A 27,557-nucleotide genomic window follows, 5' to 3' on the forward strand; every position below is an offset into this window, starting at 1 on the left:
CTGGTTATTGCGTTTTTAAAACACATAGTTTATTAGTACTATTACAGAAATCTGACCTGTTTTATTCTCACATTAGAAAAGAGCCAAAGATGGCCAACAGCAGCAGCACTGAACAACATTTGGTGTAGAAATATTTCACCCAGAAATTTCTTATAAATTAGAAAACTGAAATAGTATTTTCTTGTAAAATGTACTACAGTAATCTTTGTTTTATTTACAACTTCAAAAAATCTTTTTTTACAGTGTGCAAGGAATTTGTTAGCAATGTTTCTAAGGCGGGGCTTAGTGAGGACTCATTAGCATAAACCCCACCCACAGCAAAGAGACTGACGGATTAAAGTCGACATGAAAAGCTAGTCTTTTCTTCTCTTTTGTGCCGTATATCCGAGTGAAACGCTTCTCAAACAAGAACAAATGTAGGGCGGGGCTTGATTTTGTCTGTGGGGAATTGATTGGATGGTTGTGGTTTGCTATTGGTGGATCTCATGTGAGTGACAGGTTGCCCCGCCCTCATCATCAGAGAAGAGAAGAGATGCTGCAAGAGGGAGGAGAAGAACACAATAAATCATTTTGAATAAACACTGCAGTATTCCATTATAAAATACAGGAATTGTTCATTTGATTTCATGGTGACTTTAAGCACGTGTCGTACTGTTTGTGTGACGTGAGTTTGTCCTTTCTCTCGTCAGAATGTGGAGGTTGTCGGTCAGAGCTACAGGATGGAGGGTCTGAAGAAGTTCACTGAATACTCTCTGCGAGTGCTGGCGGTGAACCGACACGGTCCCGGCATCTCCGACGAAGACATGCTCATCACCACTCTCTCAGACGGTAAGATTAGTCAAATCTATTCATTCACATTCACAATTACTAGAATTATATCCATCCTTATCCACATACATACAGTGCAGTCTGAGTGTGTACGGTTTATAGCAAACCTCAACTGTGTGATTGTTTATATCGTATAATTGTGACTCGACTAGCACTGAAACTAATGAAACCCTCAATCGTTGCGCAGGAATGAATTCATCCGTGTGTCCGTCACGGTGTTCAGAAGATATTTACATAAGCAGTCCAGTTAATCAGACACTAATGCTGGCTTTGATTTGGCATTAATAGATGGCCGTCACATCTGAAGCGTCAATCAATTTCACGCCGTGTCACTCAACTTTGACAGTCTGACAATCAGACGTTTGAAATACGTTTGATTTGTTTGCAGCTCGACTGCGTCTCCATTCTGAAAACAGTCTGGAAACTTCCCTGAAAATCAATTAGATTGCAGGGGCGTCCCTTTCAAAACATACACACGTCCTTCTGTTCAGAAATTGAATATTGTATGTTATAGTGTTTGTCATAATGCATGCTGGCATCGCTGCATCTGGAGAAGATTCAGTGCCGTCATTCTGTCTTTAGTTTGGAGAAATCTGATCTGAAACTGGAGCATGTTGTCTTATTTTCCATCTCTCTCTAGCCTGAAGGCAGACTGTTTCACCAGCGGCTCAATGCCGCACCGGCGTTTGAATGCTAAAGCGCGGTTATATTTCCCAGCAGCCCTTCTCATTAGCTGTCTAACATCAGGCTATTGATTTATGTGTTAACCTCAGGATTATATTTGCAGTAATTCTCAAAGATTCAGCATTTCTTATCAGCATCAACCAGCTTGAATTGTTTGAATGGAGCCTGTCAATGTAGATTCAGATGTGGACAGACATATATTACATTACGTTATATTATATTATATTATATTATATTACATTACATTACATTACATTACATTATATTATATTATATTATATTATATTATATTATATGGCTGATAATATTTGAATGTGTTTGGTGAGTCATGTGCAGTGGTGATGTTAGTAAAGCCTCCAGAGCTCAAATGAGCGTCAGTCGTTAAAACCCCCATCAGTCCAGCACTCGTTTATAGGTGTTATAAAGCGAGAAGCTGCAGCGTGTGGCCCTTTAAGAGAGAAGCGAGATGAGCTCCTTAACATGCAGCTCAGACCTGCTGCATTCTCCCACTTTCACCAATCCATTCCCATCATGCACTCCTCTGCTTTCCTCTCCTGATTCTTTGTCTCTGAATCTGGTCTCATATTCGGGTGATTTTCTCCAGATGTCTCTGCGCCGAGCAGCAATCAGTCCGCAGCTTAACCCGCCGCGTGTCTCTCTCTCATTGGCCGCAGTGTCTCTTTGCATTACCTTCAGTGCGGCTCTAAGAGGCTGCGGGAATTTATTGCGTGTCAGCTTCCATTAGAGGAGTGCTGCAGAACGTTTCAAATGAGCCGCTGGAGCTGCCTTCACCATTTCCCTGCTTAATTAAGGGCCCTCGTGTCACGCTAATGAAATTGTGTGATGCCACTCCACTTACACACACACACTCTCTCTTACAGACTCACACACACACACACACACACACACACTCTCTCTTACAGACTCACACACACACACACACACTCACACTCTCACACACATACATGCACACGCACACACACACACACACACACACACACACTCGTACAAACTCACACACTCACACTCTATTACAGACTCACACACACACACACACACACACATACATGCACACACACACACACTCATACAAACTCACACACTCACACTCTATTACAGACTCACACACACACACACTCTCTTACAGACTCTCACACACACATACACACACACACACTCATACAAACTCACACACTCACACTCTATTACAGACTCACACACACACACACATACATGCACACACACACACTCATACAAACTCACACACTCACACACACACACTCTCTTACAGACTCACACACACACACACACACACACCCATACATGCACACACACACACTCATACAAACTCACACACACACACTCTCTTACAGACACACACACACACTCACACACATACACACACACACACTCATACAAACTCACACACTCACACACACACACACACACACTCTCTTACAGACTCACACACACACACACACACACACGCACTCACACACTCACACTCAGTCTCACGCACACACACACGCACACACACACACACACACTCTCTCTTACAGACTCACATACACGCACACACACACACGTTTGCACACATACACACACACACTCACTCTCACACACACGCGCACACACACACACACTCGTACCAACTCACACACACACACAATATATTTCACAGCATTTACTAATCTTTGTTATTGTTATTTAATAAAAATGTTCATGTTTGTTCACGGTTCATTCTCTAATGTTAACAGAAACAACTTTTGATCTTAAAACTGTATTAGGAAATGCTGAAATTAACTAAGATTAAGATATGCTGATTATTGAACCCTGATTGTAAAGTGTTATCGCAAAAACATGAACTCTTACTTGAAAACAGAAATAAAATAAAACATTTTTAAAAATTTAAACCTATTTAATTTCATCTAGTTGCCAAAACAACATTTCTCATTTCCATTTAGTTTAAGTACCAAAATAACTAGAAGGAAATAAACTAAAAATAAAAGGTAAAACTTAATACAAAACTATATAAATTCCTAAAAATTAACAATAATATAAAAAAAAAAAAAAAAAAAAATTCCAAAAGTGGGATTGTGCAAAACTAAAATTAATAAAAATGATTAAAACATGCAACAAAATGAATAAAACTTTGACTAAAATAAAAAACAAATTCAAAATATTAACAAAAACTATATTAGAATATTATTGATACTAAAATAATATTAAAAATATTAAAAAAAAATAATAACTTAAACTAAAAAAAATGCCAAAAACACAACAAAATGACTAAAACAGACTAAAATTAAATAAATTAAATAAATAATAAATCTAATTATAAATAACAAAAACTGTAATAGTATATGAATTAATATAACAATTAATGAACTACTATTACAATTATATAGTGATATTAAAAAGGAATCAAAATAACAAAAACATGCAACAAAATGATAAAACTTTGACTAAATATAAAAAAATGTAAAAATCTAATTCAAATATTAACAAGAACTGTAATGAATGATACTAATATAACAACTCTGAAGTGTTATAATAAAACTAATACAAATGACAAAAACACAACTTCTAAAATTTTAACTACAATTAAACAGAAAATATAAAAAAAAATTCTAATTCATTTTTGACCCAAACATGTATTGAAACATCCCAGCATTATTACAGTGTATAACAGTGTATGAATGTTTCTAGAACAACTCTAGAGACGTCCGCTATCTCCGGGTTAATCACTATTAGTGAATTCCTAAATGCATACAGGAATCCCTAAGATGACCTCTTGACCTTTCGGCCATCTCAGATACAGGTCGTGTTTATCTGACGGCTCATTTACAGATTGATTGAGTTCCAGAACATCCATCTGCTGCTGTCCAGATTCAGTAACGTAACTATCTCAGGGCTGTCACATGATTGTCACATGACTCCTGTGTGTGTTTGTGTGTCCGCAGTGCCCAGCGCTCCGCCTCAGAACGTCTCGCTGGAGGTGGTCTACTCACGGGTGAGTGTCTGATTCACACTGAATCTGAACCTGCTGGTGTAACGGGTCGTTTCAGAAGAGCTTCGGCTCTATAGGGTTGAGATGAACACGTGTGATGAAGAACGCTCAGCAGGAGTTCATTCATTATTCATTCACATTATGAGAGTGTGTGTGTGTGTGTGTGTGTGTGTGTGTGAGTGTGTTTGCATGTGATTAACTCAGTCAAGCTCTTATTTATATACCAACGCTAGAGCAGTAAAACACACATTATTTGCACGGATCGGGCTGTAGAAGGTACGAGGTTGTGCAGCTTTAATGAAGCCTGGAGAGATCCAGAAATCACAGATCAGCTCCGGTCACACGCTCAGATGTCATGAGCTCTGAGTCTGTTTAAAACACACCATGATGAAGACACGAGGGCAGAAACACTCATGCACTGATTTAATTTCAGGGCGGATGTAATTTCTGCTGTGTGGTTCATCACACACACACACACACACACGGGTGACAGGATATTACACGCGTGATCATATCATCATGAGATTTCATATGTGTTACTAAATTTGATTTAGAGGTTAAATTAACCACTGAGGCCAAACTATTATATTCAGCTGCTGTTTATTTTCAGATATAATAATTACACTCAAATAAAAGCTGAAATGTTTATAAACAACTCATTTGCACACTCATTTGGTAGTTTTCATAAACACTTGTCTTCATGACAATTTATTCAAACATACATATATACAAACCAGATTCCAAAAAAGTTGGGACACTGTACAAATTGTGAATAAAAAAGGAATGCAATAATTTACAAATCTCATAAACTTATATTTTATTCACAATAGAATATAGATAACATATTAAATGTTGAAAGAGAGACATTTTGAAATGTCATGCCAAATATTGGCTAATTTTGGATTTCATGAGAGCTACACATTCCAAAAAAGTTGGGACAGGTAGCAATAAGAGGCCGGAAAAGTTAAATGTACATATAAGGAACAGCTGGAGGACCAATTTGCAACTTATTAGGTCAATCGGCAACATGATTGGGTATAAAAAGAGCCTCTCAGAGTGGCAGTGTCTCTCAGAAGTCAAGATGGGCAGAGGATCACCAATTCCCCCAATGCTGCGGCGAAAAATAGTGGAGCAATATCAGAAAGGAGTTTCTCAGAGAAAAATTGCAAAGAGTTTGAAGTTATCATCATCTACAGTGCATAATATCATCCAAAGATTCAGAGAATCTGGAACAATCTCTGTGCGTAAGGGTCAAAGGCCGGAAAACCATACTGGATGCCCGTGATCTTCGGGCCCTTAGACGGCACTGCATCACATACAGGAATGCTACTGTAATGGAAATCACAACATGGGCTCAGGAATACTTCCAGAAAACATTGTCGGTGAACACAATCCACCGTGCCATTCGCCGTTGCCGGCTAAAACTCTATAGGTCAAAAAAGAAGCCATATCTAAACATGATCCAGAAGCGCAGGCGTTTTCTCTGGGCCAAGGCTCATTTAAAATGGACTGTGGCAAAGTGGAAAACTGTTCTGTGGTCAGACGAATCAAAATTTGAAGTTCTTTTTGGAAAACTGGGACGCCATGTCATCCGGACTAAAGAGGACAAGGACAACCCAAGTTGTTATCAGCGCTCAGTTCAGAAGCCTGCATCTCTGATGGTATGGGGTTGCATGAGTGCGTGTGGCATGGGCAGCTTACACATCTGGAAAGGCACCATCAATGCTGAAAGGTATATCCAAGTTCTAGAACAACATATGCTCCCATCCAGACGTCGTCTCTTTCAGGGAAGACCTTGCATTTTCCAACATGACAATGCCAGACCACATACTGCATCAATTACAACATCATGGCTGCGTAGAAGAAGGATCCGGGTACTGAAATGGCCAGCCTGCAGTCCAGATCTTTCACCCATAGAAAACATTTGGCGCATCATAAAGAGGAAGATGCGACAAAGAAGACCTAAGACAGTTGAGCAACTAGAAGCCTGTATTAGACAAGAATGGGACAACATTCCTATTCCTAAACTTGAGCAACTTGTCTCCTCAGTCCCCAGACGTTTGCAGACTGTTATAAAAAGAAGAGGGGATGCCACACAGTGGTAAACATGGCCTTGTCCCAACTTTTTTGAGATGTGTTGATGCCATGAAATTTAAAATCAACTTATTTTTCCCTTAAAATTATACATTTTCTCAGTTTAAACATTTCATATGTCATCTATGTTGTATTCTGAATAAAATATTGAAATTTGAAACTTCCACATCATTGCATTCCTTTTTTATTCACAATTTGTACAGTGTCCCAACTTTTTTGGAATCAGGTTTGTAATTAACAGTAAATCAGCTCCTCTCTAGTGTTTTATAGCTAACTAACGAACATTAGTTGTTGAACATGAACATTAGATAACCTTTCTGAAGTATTTAAGTGACACATTGTTCTCCAGCTGTTTTATTGACATCTTTCAGTGGTTGAAACACTGATTGATCGATTACACGAGACATGATTCATTTCAGTAAGTTGTTCTGTATCTTTCAACACCTTCTGATGTTCATTCATGTTTATTTGGTGCTGTAACTTGTAGTAAAGAGGAACAAAAGACTCCTCTTGAACTGAGGCACTACAGTGATCCGTCACGTCACATTTAAGAGTGTCAAAACACAATTTATTGTTTGAATTTGGTGATAAAATGGACAGAATTTGAAAGCTGAGACTTTGCGATTATTGGATGGGAAGCGAAGCACTACAAATAATGTTTGGTGTGGGGGAAAACCACAGATCTGGCAACCATGGCTTGAACTACGGGAGATTCATAGGGTCAAACAGAGCTTGCTTTAAAATCACTATTTTTTTTAAACTGTCAATACATTATTGCTGATACTGAAAATAATTGCTTTTATCAGCTGATACCAATTATTGGCTGATACACAGCGTAATGGAGCCTATAGAATGTAGTTAGAATAAACTAAAATTCAAGATATGGGGGCAAAAACGCCCCAGTTTGAGTTTTTGTCTCATATTTACATCATATGATATAGTGAAGCAATATACAAGTAATAGTGCAATATCACACAAGTGCTTTTTTCGTCTGAAATGCACGAGGGCAAATGTGATACTGATTTTATACAACAGTTCAATAAATAAGAAGTTAATATTGTGTTATTTTAGACACAATATTATGTTTTTGCTCAGTTTTGCCAACACAATTATATAAAGACAAAGCAGAACTGTTCGTCTCTGAGCAACACACAGTGCCGTTTCATTTCTGAATCCGTGTTTTGAACGAATCGAGTGAACAAATGATTCAATGGAATCAAATGAATTACTTAATCATTAAGACATTTACTGCCACCTACTGCCAGTTTTAGTTTCTTATTTAATATAATATTAATAATATTTTTAAATAATATTAAATCATTTCATATTTCCATATTAATTAACAAAATAAATAAAGATAAAACATTAAAGGTATAGTTCACCTAAAAATGAAAATTCAGTCATCATTTACTCAAACTCACGGTCCAGAAGTTTGTGTAATAAATTCTGTTGAATTGAATAAAATATTTATTTCTGAATTTATTTTTTATAATGTCTATTTGATGCTTTACACAATAATGACTTTAAATGATCTTTTTGGGGTAATTTCTCAGCCAAAATGCGATCAATTTGCGATTAATTAGATTAATTAATCACCACATCATGAAATTAATTAGACTAAAAAATTTAATCGCTTGACAGCCCTAATTATATTATATTATATTATATTATATTATATTATATTATATTATATTATATTATATTATTTTTATTTTAGTTTTAGTAATTTTATTACGTCTGCTTAAACATAAATGAATAAATGTTGCCATGGACACTAACTGGAACAGGTTAGTAGTTTTAGTGAACAGTAACAGCAGAGTGTGTGTGTGTGTGTGTGTGTGTGTGTGTGTCCTCCGCCGCAGGTCTCATCTCTCTCTCTGTAATGAGCACTCTTTGTCTGAGCGTCCCGATAACGGATTGTTTATGACAGGAAATTGGGTTTCATTGTGCTGCGGTGTATTTGGCGGCGCTTCTGCTCGTCCACAGACCAACAAAAGAGGCCAGGAGCCATTGTGCTCGTCTCCGCGTCTGCAGAACCGTGATTCTGACATTAGATTCAGCAGCAGCCCGACTCTATCACACATCTCATGAGGTGACATTAAAAAATCAACAGCGTGAAGCGTTTGGGAATCGGTCTGGAGTAAAGCGTGTCTGCGGTGCTTACGCTAATGATTCTCTCTGATATTATTAAGAATTAAACATGAATGGCTCTTTAAATTCTGCCAGTGTGAGACTGAGACATTTATTTCACATATTTGCTCTTTTCTATCAGACAGAGCCACAGCCATGCGTCATGTTCAGGCAGGGTCATTTTCAGACTGAAACATTTTCATTTTTCACTGGAAAATTAAACTGTCTATTTGTGCATCATTTGCTGCGCTGTTGGTTGTTATTAATGTATGAAATCAGACAGAATGAATAGAGAGGGCAGGTCAGGAGCCGCGGCACGCTTTATCTGAGTCCACACCAATGACACTGTCTTAAATATTTATTGATTTCATGAGTCGTTAACTCGCTTTTATTTGATTTGTTGTCCATTGTAGTTCAGTCAAGAGAGAGAGAGAGAGAGTCGTTTCATCTGAGGAATCAGAGTCATGTGGAATATAAAGTTTCCCTGCAGATTAATTATGAAGTTGAAAACAAACGAGAGAGCGAGTGAAAGTGGATGACAGTTTCATTAGAGTTGAATGTATTATTTAATTAAATCTTTTTTTATGATTCACGCTTTAATTAATGATTATGAATTATTATAACTTGCCAAATTCTGATCTTGCCACTAATCGCATAAAATTGATTCTGATTTCAGCGGCTGTTAAATGGATCAGTGTGAATGTGTGTGATGTGTGCACCAGACGGTCACTGAGCGTACGGGTCAAGATTTGATTGATCAGTTCACATGTTTGTTACTCTGTTTTTGCGTTCAAAGCTCAGGATTCATCTAATGTGATTATCACAGTGCTGGAGATGGCGTGTTTGTGGATCAGACAGATATTCACGTGTCGGAGGGTCTGTGTGTGTTTGGACAGTGTTTGTCACACGTCTGCTGATGCTGCTGCATTCGTGATGTTCTGAGATCTTATTAACACCTTCACTGGATCCTGCTGAAGATCATCACACACACATTCATCACACACCGTCACACTCACTGTCTCTCAGTTCAGTTCATATTGCTTTATTGGCATGACATACATACTTATTGCCAAAGCAAAACAAACAAACAAGAAAAATAAAATACATTCATATATATATATATATATATATATACACACATTAATTGTACTATAATACGGAGGTGTTCAATCTGTCTCTCTCTCTTTGTGAATCACACACAGTTTCTGCCAATCTCATGTTAATCTTGAGTACCTATAAAGTAGCAGTGCATCCTTCATATCTCCAAAAATTCTTTAGTTTTATCATATTTATAAAAGATACATACGCTGTACTGAGTCTTTCCGAAAACAGCCGAGCGCCTGGAAGCGTGCCGTGTGAGCGGAGCTAAAGAGTGACGAGCTGTCACGCAGCTTTTGTGTAGAGATCGGCTGCAAGCTATCGATGGTCAGCTAAACAACTGTATTTAAAAACACAATACACCATCGCATTATCCCTGGACAACTTTTGAATCACTATAATGAATATAGCGTATAGTGAATGATGAATAATGAATTTATGATTTCACTACGTTCGTGTTGTTTACATTATACGTACTTAGGCGCCTATTGCCAACAAAACAGACATTTGAAGCAGTTTTACTCACCAACTCATGACCGGGATCATTACCGCTGTGACCGCTCCGTCTTTCAGTTTCAAACGATCTGTAAATCCAGCGCTGAACTGGGCCTTGTTTATGAAACCATAAGCGCTGATCCTGAGGGCTCGAGCAGCCACGGAAAAACACCACATATTCTCCATTCATTTTAACCAATAAAAAAGTGATTGAAACTATCAGTTTCTATGATTGTTTTAATAACAAATATCAAGAGCGCATCAATGTAATGCGTGAGCACAAAACTCTCACCTCCACTTAACGCTGGGTTCTTTGGGAAGCAAGGTTATCTTTCCCTCACAACCAAAAACACACTTCTTTGGTGACATTGTTGATTTCGTGAAGTCCTGTGACCTGTGCAGCGCTGCCGACGACTTCCGTAAAGCCAAACGTGCGTGGATGGGCGTGCTCTTGCTCTCTCGCTCTGGTCGACGTGTGGAGAAGTGCCCGTACAAGGAATTCCGACCTTTCTGATGTCACACAGGCACATACTCGAAAAAAAGATCCCGAAATTTAAGAGGATTTGGAAGAGTATTTTTGACACAGAAATACTCCGTCATATGTTCAACTCGTGTTTTGAAACTTTGGCCATGTTTATCATGAGAATCCAACTCTTTAACAGTGTAAATAAGTCAGAATACACGAAATAGCATTAGACCCCCCCCTTTAATAATATGACAAATATGATAAAAATATAATACAAATTGACATTTAACACAGGACTAAGACTATATTAGAAAACAGCGGACAAAATGAACACACACACAGATCTGCACAGCAACACATTGCTCTGAGTTGTTTCTCCTGTTGTACACAGGATAATTAACACAATGACGGGGCCAAAATAACAATCCTCAGCTACTGCCATTATCTCACAGACACACACACACACACACACACACACACTGAGCCGAGCTGTAATCAATTAAGATTACCCTCCCAAACCCAGGAACAAGTGCCAACAAATGCTAATGAATGCAGCCGTGGCATTACTGCAGCGAGCGTCGCGTGAGCAACACGGTGAAGGCGTGGAGGAGACGGCCGGTTCACGCTGGCGCGGGATTGGTGAGAGTTAGCACTCGCGTGACAGTGGCGCGATGCGGCTAAACCGGGATGGACGTGTTGCGGTTGGCAGCGGTGTGGTGTGAATTTTAATTGGTTTATTTGCATGTTAACGGGCGCAGATGGCACGGCTGCAGTGGCACTGAGCATATGATCACATTCCTGCGCAGACGAGCCACGCTGCCGTTTCAGGAACGTTTATGAAGGTTAATGAATCTGTGGATGGGAATTCTGCTCCATTAACTAGTTGGTGACTGAGGTTTAGAGCACTAGTAGAGGTTGTGTTGATCTTTCGACCGCAGCTGTTGTGCTCGTACTAAAGACCCTGTCAGAATCAATTCATTTCTTCCTCTGCTTTACACAACAATAAATGCCTTTTCTTGCATAATTAATAAGCATCCATACGGAATACAGATGGGTGGAAAGGTCTCAGCAACCAGTTGCAACATAAACAAGCTGTTTATCAGTTCTGTGCCATCATATTCTGCTTTATATTATAAACCACTTGAGAATTTTTATTACAGAGGATAATTAGTATCTGTCTTATAGTTATGATGCACACTACCATTCAAAAATGTTTTTAAAGAAAGAAAGTAATATTTTTATTCATCAATGACGCATTAAATTCCTCAAAAGTGACAGTAAAGACATTTATAATGTTACAAAAGATTCTATTTCAAATAAATGCTGTTCTTTTGAACTTTATATTCATCAAAGAATCCTGAAAAATCAAATGTATGACGGTTTCCACAAAAATATGAACTTTTCAATGTTAATAATAATCAAGTGTTTCTTGAGCATCAAATCATCATATTAGAATGATTTCTGAAGGATCATGTGACACTGAAGACTGGAGTAATGATGCTAAAAATTCAGCTTTGATCACAGGAATAAAATATAGCTGCAAGCAGCAATTACGGGGTCAAGCCGAATAATATTTGTGGATATCTGTGAACATGAGGTTAGGATAAAGCTGGGATAAAGCTATGGCTAATTTGGTATCATATGACCTGTCGTAGGCATAAGCCAACAAATCTAATGATGTAAGTTATATGACAATATGTTGAATTTTCCATATGTTATAAGCATTTTCATAAATTTCATTATATCTCTTGACCACTAGGGTGCGCTAATCTAAAACTTTACAGGTCCTCTCAGAACATGGCCTCGATGAATCATACCGAGTATCGTAACGATACGTTCATGCGTTCATAAAACACAGCATTTTAGGGCAAAATTCAAAATGGCCGACACCCAAAATGGCCGACCTAAGAGAATTGGATAACATTCAACTCGGCGTGCCTCAAGGAATCTAAGGAGATCCTCATGATTTTAGGACAAGGTATTCAAAAGTTATAAGCAAAAATAAATCTCGGCACCAATAGATGTGATGATACTGGGCATGTAATGTCCCCAAGCCATGCCTGTAATGACATATACCATTTTCTGTCAATATACCAAATCATTGTGAAGATACAGCATCAAATCCATTTTTGCGTGCTCGTCGTCAAATTCGTTGATGCGCTATATGAGAACGGATTGGCCAAACAAAAATCTTTTAATAACTTTTTGTCTGGAGTGTGAGTAGATGCTACATACCAAATTTTGGGCAAATTGGACAAACACTCTAGGAAAAGTTCGAAAAAGTAGGTTTTTCGGAAAATTCAAAATGGCAGGAAAATTTTCATGAAGGAAATGACGTCAATTGGTGCATTCAAGTCAGCATGAGCCTTGGAATCTGAGGAAACAAGAATTTTGTTTCTAGGACTTGTGCATCAAAAGTTATGAGCATAAACATCTTTGAACTGTTGGTGGCGCTAGAGGGTTTGAGGTAGAGACTCCAAATTTGCTATGGTAACATTTCAGACTGTCCTCTATCTGTGTGCCAAATTTCATAACTTTTTACCTTACGGTTCTATGGTCTGCCATAGACTCAAGCTGAAGAAGAAGAAGAAAACTAATGATTCCAATAGGGCTCTTCACTCTTCACCCTTCGGGGCTTGACCCCTAATTGAAGTTTACAATATATTCACATAGAAAACAACTACTTTAAGCTGTAATAATATTTCACATTTGTACTGTATTTTTGATCAAATAAATGCAGCCTTGGTGAGCAGAAGAGACTTCTTTCTCAAACATTATAACATCTTTTAAACCTTAGCCTGCGTGTGATTGGTCAGTGGTGTCATTCTGTGATTTATTTGTAATGTTGTATTTATCGTTAACAAATGTTTCTCCGTCTGTGTCTCAGAGCATCAAGGTGAGCTGGCAGCCGCCGCCTGCTAACATGCAGAACGGATTCATCACCGGATATAAGATCCGCCATCGCAAAACGGGCCGACGGGGTGAACAGGAGGCCATCGAACCCAACAACCTCTGGTACCTCTTCACCGGTGCGTCAGTCTCCATGTGCCTTCAGACTCTTTTAGTTCAAGGAAGATGTTTTCCATGATATGAATCTGAACTTCCATTCCCTCTCTTCTGACTGACCGAACGCAGCTGAACTTCCTACCAGATTCCCTCATTTCTCATGTTGCACACATTGTTTTTTCGAACGCATTCAATGCATGTTTAAGAAGTCGACACACGATGCAACACATCACGCCGGATTTGTCGTCCTCCGGGACTTCAGGAAGCGCAGATGTGTGTTTATTTGAATAGGATTTCTGAATTTATTTGAAAATCATATTCATTTCCATTATTCCCTTGATGGATATCTCGCTAAGTTGCTATTTCCGAAGGGATTCATTTCACAGTGCCGTTGGAGTGTGTTATGCTAATTCCTGACACTCCGGGGTATTCAGGGATGACAGCGCCCTACTATCATAATTGCGTTTTTTTTATCTTTACTCATGATGGAAATGCATCCTGATCTGTTTAGATGAGGTTTGGAGACCTTGTTTACCTCGCCGCCTTCACTGATTGCTGTTTACTAATTAGAATCGCAAATAATAATCGCGCACACACACACACACACACACACACCTTATTTTCTGTTCCTCTGACTCCCGCTCTTTGTTTATTGTCTGACAGGGTTGGAGAAAGGCAGCCAGTACAGCTTCCAAGTGGCAGCGATGACGGTCAATGGCACGGGTCCCAGCAGCGAGTGGCACACGGCCGAGACGCCAGAGAATGACCTGGACGGTGAATATGGTTGCAAACACACAATGCAACACAATTTAGGGCAGCATAATCCAGCCTGAGGTGTTTAGGGCGGTCTGTTTTGAAGGTTTTTGAGGGGTTCAGCACTGCTTCGTGAAGCTTTGAAACCTTTGAGATTCATTTGTTTAGAATCAGTGATTCAAACCGTGTATCAAACGTTACACCTGTTAGGCTGAGTTTTCATTGCATTCACACTGTTTCCACCAGCAGGGGTCACCAGCGTGTGATGTTTCTAATTATGACTTAAAAAGTTGTAATTATAAGATAAAAAGTAAAAATTGTAAAACTTAGAAGTTGAAAAAAAAGTTGAAATTATGAGATAAAAGTTGAAATAATGATGTACTAAGTCATAATTGAGATAAAAAGAAATGATCAGATAAAACATTGAAATTATGACACACTAAGTCAATAATGAGATAAAAAGTTGAAATTATGAGATAAAAAGTTGAAATTGGCAGTCATAATTACAAACAAAAGTCAAAATTATGATGTACAAAGTCATAATTATAAGATAAAAAGTAGAAATTATGAGATAAAACGTCTTAATTGACTCCAAGTCACCAAGTTATGAGATAAAAAGTTGAAATTGAGATAAAAAGTTAAAATTGTGAGATAAAGTCAGCACACTTCTGACACACTAATCATAATTATGGGATAAAAAGTTGAAATTGCGATAAGTCGAAATTATGATGTACTAAGTCAATTATGAAATAAAAAGTGTGAGATAAAAAGTCGAAAAATTATTACATACTAAGTTATAATTATGAAAGATAAAAAAGTCACAATTATAAGTGGATAGAAAGAGGAAATTAAGAGTCATAATTTCAACTTTTTTTCATAATTGTGACTTTTTAAGTCAGAACTTCGACTTGTTATAATTGTCTTTTTAATGTCATAATTATTTTTAAATCATAATTTCAACTGTCATATTTCTGATTTGTCATAATTGAGTTTTTAAGTCATAACTCTTCATCTCATAAAAATATGACTTAGTATGTCAAAATTTCGACTGTCATAAATGAGTTTTTAAGTCAGAACTTTGACTTATGTCATAATTATGACTTTTTAAATAAATTTCAACTTTGTCATATTTTCGATGTTTTGTCGTAATTATGACTTTTTAAGTCATAGTTTTGACTGTTAATTTCATAAATGACTTAGTATGTCAAAATTTTGATTTGTGTGTCATAATTATGATTTACAGAAGCATGTTTTTCTTCTCATGTGGAGTAAATGGGCTTCCATCAGTAAGGACCGTGTTCACTAAACACTGGGATTGGGTGATTATTCAGTGACCTGAAACGAGGAATGTCTAGTGAATGTCTAGTTCAGGAAGAGTCTGACCATGTAACCAGCCTAGGAATGACTGATTCCCTAGACAGTGTGCTTACTGTTGAGCTAGTGTGTGGATTGAGACGTAGCCACAGGCTACAGGAGCTGAAGAGAGGCCTGGGTAAGTCACGCGCGTCCGGCGGTGAGAGGAAACGCTTTAAGCAGAGAATCGATACGTCTGGCTTCAGTATGTCTGAGTTTAGTCTGAACAGGCGGAGACAATGAAAGTTTAAAGCGCACATCATTCGGCATGTAATAGATGAAGATGTGTTTGACATTTACAATATCTTTCAACTCGACGCAGAGCGCATGAATCGTCTGTTCTAATGGAACGCTTTGAAGACTTTGTTCCACGCGAGAATGTCAGCTTTGAACGATACATGTTTCCTTCTGCGGATCAAACGCGTGGCGTGAGGTTTGATCAGCACCTGGTTGAACTTCGCTCTAGTTTGGTGGTTTGAGAGACTCATTAATCAGAGACTCTCTGTGGTTCCCAATAACAGCCTAAGGGAAAGACAATTACGAGAGCGAGCCTTGATGTCGGAGAACACCGGCAGTGTGTGTCGAGCTGCACAAACGCTGAAGGAGTCGACTCTTCGTGCTCTTAGACGAGAAGAGAGTAAATGAAATGATTTTCAAAGCAAAAACCTCCAGAATAGAAACAGAGCTGTAAAAATGTGAGGAAGAGGACAGAGATCTATCTGTCTGTCTGTCTGTTGTTCTATCATTCTACACATCATCCATCAATTCATCCATCCATCAGTTAATCTAATTTTATTTTACATTTTTACTTTAATTCTACCTTCTTTCTTACAAATCCTGTTTTCTACCTCAGTTTAAAGTCATTCTCAGCAGGGTTGTGACTGGAGGTGATTTGTTCAGATGTCTCTACAGCACAAGTGTGGATGCCGGTGATTTAAGGAACTTGTTGAAACGCACTGACCAGTGAGCTCGTTTTAACTTTCTCTGTTCTCTCTAATGTAGAAACTCAAGTTCCAAACCAGCCGAGCTCTTTGCACGTGCGTCCGCTGCCCAACAGCATCATAATGAGCTGGACGCCCCCGCTGAACCCCAACATCTTAGTACGGGGATACATCATTGGCTATGGAGTGGGCAGCCCGTACGCCGAGACTGTGAGAGTGGACAGCAAACAGCGCTACTACTCCATCGAGAACCTCGGTGAGGAACAACAGACACTAGTTAATCAAGATACATTTACTGGAGAAGCAAAATGACGGAAGATATTAAGACTTGATTAATGAAAAATGTATAAAAGTAAAGTGAGATTGTTCTTAAACAAATATCTGCCAATGGAGTCAGAAAATATTCTTGATTCAAAGGGAAAACATGATTATTTTTCTGACTCCATTGGCAGATATTTGTTTTTTAGGGGTTCAAGCGTGTAGCTCTGAAACTCTGTTGTAATTGTTAAAATTTTCAAAGATCAGCATTCTCCTCTAAAAGTGATCAGGCAGATCAAACCGTAAGTCAAAGAGACTTGAAACTCTGAGGGCTGGGAGTACTCACACCGTCTACATCACCAAGTGGCCTGATGGGGGCGCTACAGCGGTCAAAAGTATATCGTTGGAATCCTTGGCTCAAGATGGACAAGATGCATGCCTCAGATATGCTAGTTTTTCTTGGTGAAATTTTCAAAAAATATACTTTTGCGAACTAGTCCTGGGTTTTTGACCTAATCGGAACCAAACCAGTGCAGCGAGATTCTCTGGAGTCTGATTGTCAGTAGTTGAAAGTAGTTAAAAGTTGAAATCCCGATCCCTCGTGAACAGAATGAGATATTTTCACCAAACTTGGCACACCAATGTAAGAACTCATTCTGTGGTCGCATGAAAAAGGATGCAGCGACTGGCCACTCGGTGGCGCTATAACAAGGAAAAAAAACATGAAAATAGCTATAACTACTTCACCGTTAATCCGATCAACTTGAAAATTGGCATGCAGTGTCTTTGTCCAAGGTGCCATGATTGATTATGAGGACACTGATGCATCACAAAAAACATGTCCGCCATCGGTCAATGAAGTTTGAGCAGCTATCAGACAAGGTTAACGGAGGCCAATCAAAACAAAACTCGCTGGGCCTGTTTGACTCACGGCCCTAGAGGCCTGTGAGAAATTCGAAAGAAATCGGCCACTGGGGGGCGCCTTTGCGTTTTTCACATGTGTAAACAACATTCGTACCACATGTTAGAACTCCTCATTCTGAGCACCTTCGCCTCTAGGACCGCCGCTGTCCATCGAATCATTCGTTAAATATTGCAGATTATTTCAAAAACCAACTTTGGCGAACTAGTCCTAGGTTTTTGGCTTAACCTCGATAACTGTTAAAAAGCTTTAAAAACTATATATTTTCTATGGTAAATTGCCTGTATTGGCTGTAAATGGTCGTTTCCATCTATGATCTAATTGGTTACATGCCTGCTAATTAAAACATAATACCTTTTTACGCATGTGCTTAAAGGCCTGAAAGGGTTAGATCACCCAGAAATGAAAATAATGTCATTTATTACTCTCCCTCATGTCGTTCCACACCCGTAAGACCTTCATTCATCTTCAGAACACAAATTAAGATATTTTTGATGAAATCCGATGGCTCCGTGAGGCCTGCATAGAGAGCAATGCCATTCAAACTCTCAAGGTCCATAAAGCTACTAAAAACATATTTGAAACAGTTCATGTGAGTTCAGTGGTTCAATCTTAATATTATAAAGTGACACGAATACTTTTTGTGTGCCAAAAAAAACCAAAATAACGACTTTTTAACAATATCTACATGGGCCGATTTCAAAACACTGCTTCAGAGCTTTACGAATCAAATCAGTGAATCAGAGCGCCAAAGTCATGTGATTTCAGCAGTTTAGCCGTTTGATAGGAGATCCGAATCATTGATTCGAAACAAAAGATTCATAAAGCTCAGAAGCTTCATGAAGCAGTGTTTTGAAATCGGCACATGTAGATATTGTTGAAAAGTCGTTATTTTTTTGGGGTTTTTTTGGAGCACAAAAAGTATTCTTGTTGCTTTATAATATTAAGATTGAACCACTGTACTCACATGAACTGTTTCAAATATGTTTTTAGTAGCTTTATGGACCTTGAGAGTTTGAATGTCATTGCTCTCAATGCAGGCCTCACTGAGCCATCGGATTTCATCAAAAATATCTTAATTTGTGTTCTGAAGATGAACGAAGGTCTTACGGGTGTGGAACGACATGAGGGTGAGGAATTAATGACATTATTTTCATTTTTGGGTGAACTAACCCTTTAAAGTACCTGAACCCCGATAAATGTTGCCCGCAGCTAGATTTCTTAATTGTACTGGAAAACAAGACAAAAATACAGAGGAAGAACATCATTTTTTGCAGTGTGAAAGGAATGATTGTTATTAAAAGTGGTGTGAATTAAATTCATTTAATGAAATGACTCTTTTAAATTGGCTTTCGTTTATTCATTATGAAGAATATAATGTTTTATTTAAAGGCAACTAATATGAAAACAAGTGAGGTGTAAATTGAATTTCATCTGCGGTCGCATGACAAAAAACACAATGACAAATCGCAGATTTTAATATTCATAAGAAGGTGCGGTTAGATCAGTGATCATGAATACGTAATGAGAGTTTGTTCAAGATCAAACATGCTCCCCTGTGTTAATGTTTTATTTATTGTATTTTTCTGTGATTACCCAGAAAAACTGATGTCAAGAGGAGTTTAGGACTCCCTCGTCACGTTCATTAAAGCGGTGTTGGTTTCGTCAGCCGTGTGCCGAGAGCTGCTGGATCTCGAAATCGTGGTGAAATTCTCACCTGCGGTCGCCTTTGTTCTCTAACCGTTAGAGCCTTTCTGCCCGGCTGATCTGGCCTCCTCTTACCTCCATTCTGGACAAAAATAAGGCCACGTCCTTATCAATATTTCACATGAAATCCACAGGTTACCATGGCAGCGATATTGAACCCATTCTGCCGACGAGAGCGGCTGCCCAGAAGGAAAGGAGAAACAAATGGAAAGAGGAAAAGAGCATCTTCTGTTTCTTTGTTCAGGGATTTCATACAGATACAAACAGATGAATCTTTCAAAGCCTTGATCAATTACACCCTCTGAATGAAATCAGTCCAGCACTGCTGGAGACGGTCGAGCAGATCTCATATACAGATGTTGTTGATGCTATTATCATCAATATTTCTTCATGTAATGTTATGCCTTATTTTAACTGCTTGTACTTTTGCAGAATCTCTTGGCACCAGATTAAAATCGTGTGTTTGTGTGATTGCAGAGCCCAGCTCTCATTACGTGATCTCTCTGAAGGCCTTCAATAACGCCGGTGAAGGAGTTCCTCTCTACGAGAGCGCCGTGACCAGATCCATGTCAGGTGGGTCATGGAGGAAATCATGCCTATTTTATATTTAATTTCAGACAGTGTGATTATAGTGATGTTACTGCTGCATCAGTCCTGTATATATGATCACAAACCTTCAGTCACGGCTGGAGAAACATCTCAGGGGATATTCGTCAGACTTTGACGTGTATCTTCATATTTATGTATTAAGTATTTGATGTGAAATGAGTTTTTCTTCAACCAGAGCTCAGCTGACAGATAAATGTTCTAAGAACATTCCCATGAAGATATTCTTTTAATGTTTTAAAAATGTTTAGGGAACGTTAAGGAAACATTCACATTGCCAACATTATGGAAACACTACTTTTGAATCTTCTCGGAACATTCTGAAATGTTTTAATGACATTATTAAAGACCAGATAACACTGAACGAACGTTGTATTAACGTTACTGGAAGAATGTTTGTTCATAACTTTGAGAGAACCTTGAGAGAATGTTCCCTGTTCTCTGGGAATGAATCAAATGCACAGCGTTTCTGTGAATCATTTCAAACTTTCTACAGAGTCACATAGTCACCAGACACGAGATGTTGCTGTGTTTATATCATCAAACATAATCTTGGCCTGTTTTGACTCTTTAAAGCTTGTTGACATTCACAAACACAGCCTGTTTCATCAGCGTCTCTTGAGTTTCATTCGTAGAGAAGTGTTGTGTGTTTCAGCTCTGCTCTGAAAACAATATAAACCCCAATGAAATCATCGACATTTCTCTTGATTTCGTCCACAGTCATTTTGCATTATGGACAAATGAGTTTCTTATAAGGCGGCCTACTGATGTCTAGTTAGTTGAATCAGTAGAGTTTGAAACTCCATCAGTTTGCTGACACGCGTCTGTCGTTTGTGTTCATATCTCTGACAGATTCATATCTCACCTGATGATGATTGATGAGTGACAGAATAAATCACTCAGATATAGAGATGTGTTTGTCTGATGATGATAGACTGTGTGTTAGTTGTTTCTTGACTGTCTTTCCTCTGTGTCTCTCAGGTGAGACTGTAGATTTATCGTCTTTACTTGGTGAATCTCGCAGAGAACACTCATATTTCACCGCAGAATCACAAGAAACTAGCATGAAGAAAATTAAGCATATTTTTGTGCATATTTAACACAAAATTGTCTTTCACACTGCAAAAAAGATGTTCTTTCTCAATATTGTTGTCTCATTTTCCAACACTAAATATTCTTAAATCAAGAGAAGAAAAATGACTGAAGATATTAAGACTTGTTTAATGAAAGAATGTGTCAAAATGAAGTGAGTTTGTGCTTAAAACAAGAACAAATATCTGCAGATGGAGTCAGAAAGATAAACTATCTACTGGAGTGCCTCAGGGCTCAGTGCTGGGACCGCTTCTGTTCTCCATCTACATGGCATCAGAAGGATCTGTTTTTCAGAAACATGGTTTTTCTTGTCATTTTTCATTAATCAAGTCTTAATATCTTCAGTCATTTCTCTTCTCCAGTAAATGTGTCTTGATTTAAGAGTGTTTAGATATTTGTGCTGAAAACAAGACAGAAACACTGAGGAAGAACGTAATTTTTCTTCTTGCAGAAGCTAATTGGATATTTTTCTGTTGATTTTGTGTTGAAATATCGTTTCCTGAGATTCACCTTGTGCACTAAAAAATGGTAACCTAAAAATGGTACACTGAAGAAAAAAAAATGTGTGTAGAAATTTTTCAATTAATTACAAAGAATTGAAATAAACTTGAAAGTTTTTTATAGTGTAACATCTAAATGAACTGGTTCGACATGTTATTTAATATTGCTAAATCAACCTAAATACATCCATTTATACCAACAAAACTGGTTGAAATGATCAGGAAGAAATGATTCTTTCATTGCAGGTTACCATTTTTTACGGTGTTTTTCTTCACCTTTATCTGTTTGTGTCACTATCTAGAGCTCAATGTTCTTCTTTTCTCTCTCTCTGTCACTCCATTTCCCTCCTTTATTCCTCCTGTCCGCTCTCATCTCTGGTCACTTATGATTTGCTCTCTCGGGCATGAAATGCATAACCCTGAACTCACTCACACCTCAGACCCCTCAGACCCATCCGATGACGATCTGTTCCATCTGTTTGATAAATTCCCCACCCCTGTCCCAGACACCTCCACGCCCATGATTCCTCCCGTAGGTGTTCAGGCCGTGCCGCTCACCTCCGACTCGGTGCGGGTCAGCTGGGCCGACAACTCCATCCCCAAGAACCAGAAGTCGTCTGAGGTGCGTTACTACTCCGTCAAGTGGAAGACCAGCCACTCCACCAGCGGCAAATACAAGGTGAACACCAGAAGACCATGGTAAACTGATTTAGGAATTAGCCTGTACCATGGTGTATAACCTTAGAATTAGATCAGATGTTTTTTGTGTGAGATATTGCAAAGAATCGTCTTGTTCTTGATGTGACTGAATCGTGTGTGTGCGTGTGTGTTGTGGTCAGTCGGCGGATACGACGGCACTCAGTCACACGGTCACGGCTCTGAAGCCCAACACCATGTATGAGTTCTCGGTCATGGTGACCAAAGGCCGCAAGTCCAGCACATGGAGTATGACGGCACACGCCACCACCTATGAAGCAGGTACAAACACACTTCTCCGTCTGCTTATAAGTGTACAAACGGAGATCCAAGTGAAAATAAGTATTTTAACCATAAATAACTATCATGGTATAAATTGATACTGTAGACCAGGATTTTCCAAACTATAATAAGCTAATGATTAAAAAAAAAAAAGCAAAAAAAAAAGCTTATTGAAAATTAAATCGTAAAAAGGTCAAATTAAAATTAATGAATAATTTTAAAATATAAAAACAATAAAAATAAAACTTATAATTAAATCATAAAAATGTCAACTTAAAATTAATAAATAATTAAAAAATAAAAAATATCAAAATAAAACACTAAAAAATTCAATCATAAAAATTTCAACATAAAATGAATAAATCATTTTAAAATAAAAACAATCAAAATTAAATCAGAAAAATTTCCAATTAAAATTAATAAATCATTTTAAAATAATAATCAAAATAAAACACTAAAAACAATGAAAATAAAAGAAATCACAAAAAATTAATGAATCATTTTAAAATGAAAACAATCAAAATTAAACTGAAAAAGATCGTTTAAATGTTTTCACCTGCATGTCATGTGACCATTAACAGATATCAGAGAACCGTGAACATGCGAATGTGTTGATAAATTATTGAAATATTAACTTAAAATGTCAGAGGGACTTTAAGAAAATATTTGAGCTCAAAGGGCTTCTGCTGACAAAATAATTAGGGAATAGGATGACTCAGTTTGGGTGTATAATTACTCACACATTAAAGAAATGACTCATACTGTGATGTGAGATTGTGCTCCAACACTCACTCCTGTACAAACTCCAGAAATACACACATTTATCACTTCAGGATCATGGGACTCACATCATGTAGAACTACAGTTAATTATGCTGTTTAATCAGTGCTGGACTTAAATAACTACTCATCATCAAGAGGGAAAGTTCCACATTCGCAGCACAAACTCTCTCTTTCCATTGGTCAGCGCCAAGCTCCGCCCCGAAGGACCTGACTGTGATTGGCCGAGAGGGACGTCCACGAGCCATTCTCATTAGCTGGCAGCCGCCGCTGGAGGCCAACGGACGAATCACAGGTGAGAATCCTGATGATCAAACACATGATGAGATCAATCGATTCAAGTTTATTTGAACAATACATGTCGTTTCATTGTCTATCTGCCAATCAACTTAATTCACAGGGAAAACATCATTTCTCCTGAACTGCTGATGTTTAATCCTCTGTAACTCTCACACGAGCTGATCTTCATTAGGATCGTTATCATTCCAGGTTTCTGCAGTGTTTTTGAACACAGACTCACATTAAGAGTTTCTCTCGTGACATTTAAAAACCCCTCGTGTGTCTTTGTATGACGCCCTCATTAGCCGCCTGCCACGGACATTCCCATTCGCCGGCGATTTAACCTTTAACCTAGCAGCTCTGAGCGAAGCTCTTGACCAGCAGTGGTGTTTTGACCCTGGTTGTCTGTGTCAGGTTATATTCTGTACTACACTCTGGACAAGAACATGCCCATCGACGACTGGGTGATGGAGTCCATCGCTGGAGACCGGCTCACGCACCAGGTCATGGACCTCAACCTGGACACCGTCTACTACTTCCGCATCCAGGCCAAGAACGCCAAAGGAGTGGGGCCGCTGTCGGACCCTGTGCAGTACAGGACCTCTAAAGGTGAGACGCTGTGCCGTCTACATAGGGAGCTTCCTTCTGAGAAATGAAATAATGACACACGGATCCTCGGATCCGTCTCTGTCTGATGTGAACATGCTGAAGGAAACTATCTGATACATAAAAATACTCAAAATATACTCAGTTATATATATTGAATTCATTAATAGTTTTGCATTACAGTGCATTCTGGGATTGCCTCTCATATAGACATAAATACAATTTAATGACAGCAGTTGAGATGTACACAATTTTTATTTTACATCACTAAAATTATTTTAAAAATGTGTTAATTGAAATCACACTAAAATAAAATATTAGATGGAAAAACTTCCACTAAAAAAAATAGAAACTGAAATAAGTTGAAGTACTAAAATTTACTAAAATTAGTACAAATATACATCATTACACTTGTGTATGTACACAGTTTTAGAATTTAGAATTAATTAGACACTTATCTTACACAATATTGAGATTATTATTGTTAACTAAAACTAAAACTTTTTTGCTTAAATAAATTAAAAATGAAATACTAGATAAAAAATTCAACTAAAAGAAAATTAGAAACTAAAATAAGTTTAAATTGAAGCACTAAATGTATTAAACCTAAATAGTAACATTTAAAAAGAATAAAAAGTAATAAAAACATTTTTGTTAATTGAAATAAAGCTGAAATAAAATTGAAATTAAATACAAGGTGAAAAACTTCAACTAAAACAAATTGACTAAAATTAGTACACTTGAGATTTTTAAAATTAATTAGACACTTATTCTGATTCTATTATTAACTAAAACTAACATAAATAAATGAAATACTATGAAAAACTTCAACTAAAAGAAAATTAGAAAGTGGAATAAGTGTAAGTTGAAGCACTAAATTTATTAAACCTAAATAGTACAAAAACTAATAAAAGTTGACAAAAACACATATTAAAGGGGACCTATTATGCCCCATTTTACAAGATGTAATATAAGTCTCTGATGTCCTCAGAGTGTGTATGTGAAGTTTTAGCTCAAAATACCCCACAGATCATTTATTATAACATGTTAAATTTGCCACTTTTTGGGGTTGAGCAAAAACGCGCCGTTTCAGTGTGTGCCCTTTAAATGCAAATGAGCTGCTGCGCTCAACCTAAGAGGGCGGAGCTTCAAGAGCTGATTCTCCGGTGTCAGGCGTCAGTCAGGACGTACTATAATGTCGGAAACTGCGAATATATGCTGCATGGAGATAGAACAGGTATAGTTTAGTTCAATTACGGTTATAACTTATATTGTCTTCTTCCACTATATTAGTACAAGCCTGTTGTACCGCACCCCGTCCGAATGATGGCCAAAACTTTACCGATGAGTTTTATGATGTTTATTGTACTTCACACAAAAGATGAAGCGTCCGTTTTCACTCTAGAAAATCACGGTAAGAGCTTAATAAAACACAGTGCAAGTGTGCATTAAAATATTATCCATAAACTCTCTCTCATTATCATCAACATACACAGTGAAGTACACAGAAACACTCGTTACAACTAACAGTAAACAAATATATAAAGACCTTATGCCTTTTCGGGTGGTGCTTAATAAACTGGTAAACTTTATATCCGTAAATCAGCTCCGATGAACTGTAATAAAGTGCTCTCACCTTCATTACTGCTGTATCCAGTATCACTCTGGAGACTGTAAGCTGGATCACGAACTGATCTATCCTTGAGTAATGACTTTTTAACACAGCCTCTGTTTTGTATTTTCCCTTTGTATTGACATTCGTTCACAAAGCAGTCCGGTGTGAAATGATTCACGCAGACATAAACGAATTTCTGTAGAGTTGAGGGAGCATTTTCTTCTAAAACAAAATGAATCCACCTCGTCTTCAGCGGCTCAGATTTCAGGAATAAATGGAGAGAGCTCTGTGGATTAATCCATCCAGCTACAGAACACCTAAAACACTTGAGAGACGTTCTCGTCAGTGCAGCAATGGCAGACAGTGTGAACTCGCTGTGAACTCGCTCAGGGCGGTTCTATGTTAAAACGGCAATGTCTGTCAACATTCGTGGGCGGGGCCTGTGGCTAATGTGACGTCACACTGACAGGGATCTGGAAACGGCTTGTTCTGAGACACTGCTTATGATTTATGGGGATTAAAAAAAAAGGAGTGGTTGGATTTTTATCATTGTAGGGTGGTTGTGTTCACACACTGCCAACACACATTTATGTCCAAACACCATGAAAAAGTGAATTTTGCATAATAGGTCCCCTTTAAAGTTAAAATGGAAAAATAAAAGCTCATTCAAAATAGTAATAAAAACTATAATAGTATATAAATAATAAAATATTATTGTTACTTACTTGAAATATTTATTCACTATAAAAACTGTCATATTTTTATCTCTTATCAAGGCTGTTTTTAGTAGATTTTAGTAGATATCTGTCATTCAGCCGAATATAAATGTCTGATAATGTCCAAATATCAGTCCGTTAACGAGCCGCTCACTGATAGCAGCAGCTGCAGCGGTGGAATCAGCGCAGACTGTCGACGGTCGTGTCGTTTCTTATGTTTATGGTGTTTTATTATAAATGTCTTGGCGTCGGTTCATTAGCGAGAGCCTCATCACAGCATGTGGCTGTTTGACATTAATTATGATCTGTTCGTTTGTGTGAGGGTCAGTGGACGCGTCATAAATCTTCATCATCGCTGGGTTAAAGTGAAGCGGGTCTCGCTGGTCCGCTGGTCGCCCACATTCACCGTCACACTGAACAGCTGCTGGTGCGACCTTTAACCCTGAACCAACAGACTCGAAAGCCTGCTGAACTAGAGAAACTCCATTTTTATATTATTTCTGTGATGAAATCTGATAAACATGAAGTGCTGCTGTTGTTCTGCTGCTCTGTGTCCTACAGTAGACTGTTGAGTTTCAAGTATCACTAGTGCTTTAACCTGTTTACCCTAACTTCACTGGTTGATCTTCACTGGTAATGTT

General features: G+C 38.0%; 1 protein-coding gene across 1 annotated transcript in view; it reads left to right on the forward strand.

The window, feature by feature from the left end:
• The window catches only part of dcc (DCC netrin 1 receptor), a 155,463-nt gene that overhangs the window by 100,749 nt on the left and 27,157 nt on the right, over positions 1 to 27,557 (forward strand). Inside the window, 10 exon segments of the mRNA XM_051893077.1 lie at positions 690 to 828; positions 4,476 to 4,525; positions 13,693 to 13,834; positions 14,475 to 14,585; positions 16,920 to 17,114; positions 20,223 to 20,318; positions 22,384 to 22,622; positions 22,783 to 22,921; positions 23,888 to 23,995; positions 24,394 to 24,588. Coding sequence (XP_051749037.1) covers positions 690 to 828; positions 4,476 to 4,525; positions 13,693 to 13,834; positions 14,475 to 14,585; positions 16,920 to 17,114; positions 20,223 to 20,318; positions 22,384 to 22,622; positions 22,783 to 22,921; positions 23,888 to 23,995; positions 24,394 to 24,588 — 1,414 coding nt within the window.

This window comes from Ctenopharyngodon idella, chromosome 5 (assembly GCF_019924925.1).
Source record: "Ctenopharyngodon idella isolate HZGC_01 chromosome 5, HZGC01, whole genome shotgun sequence".
Classification (NCBI taxonomy): Eukaryota; Metazoa; Chordata; class Actinopteri; order Cypriniformes; family Xenocyprididae; genus Ctenopharyngodon; species Ctenopharyngodon idella.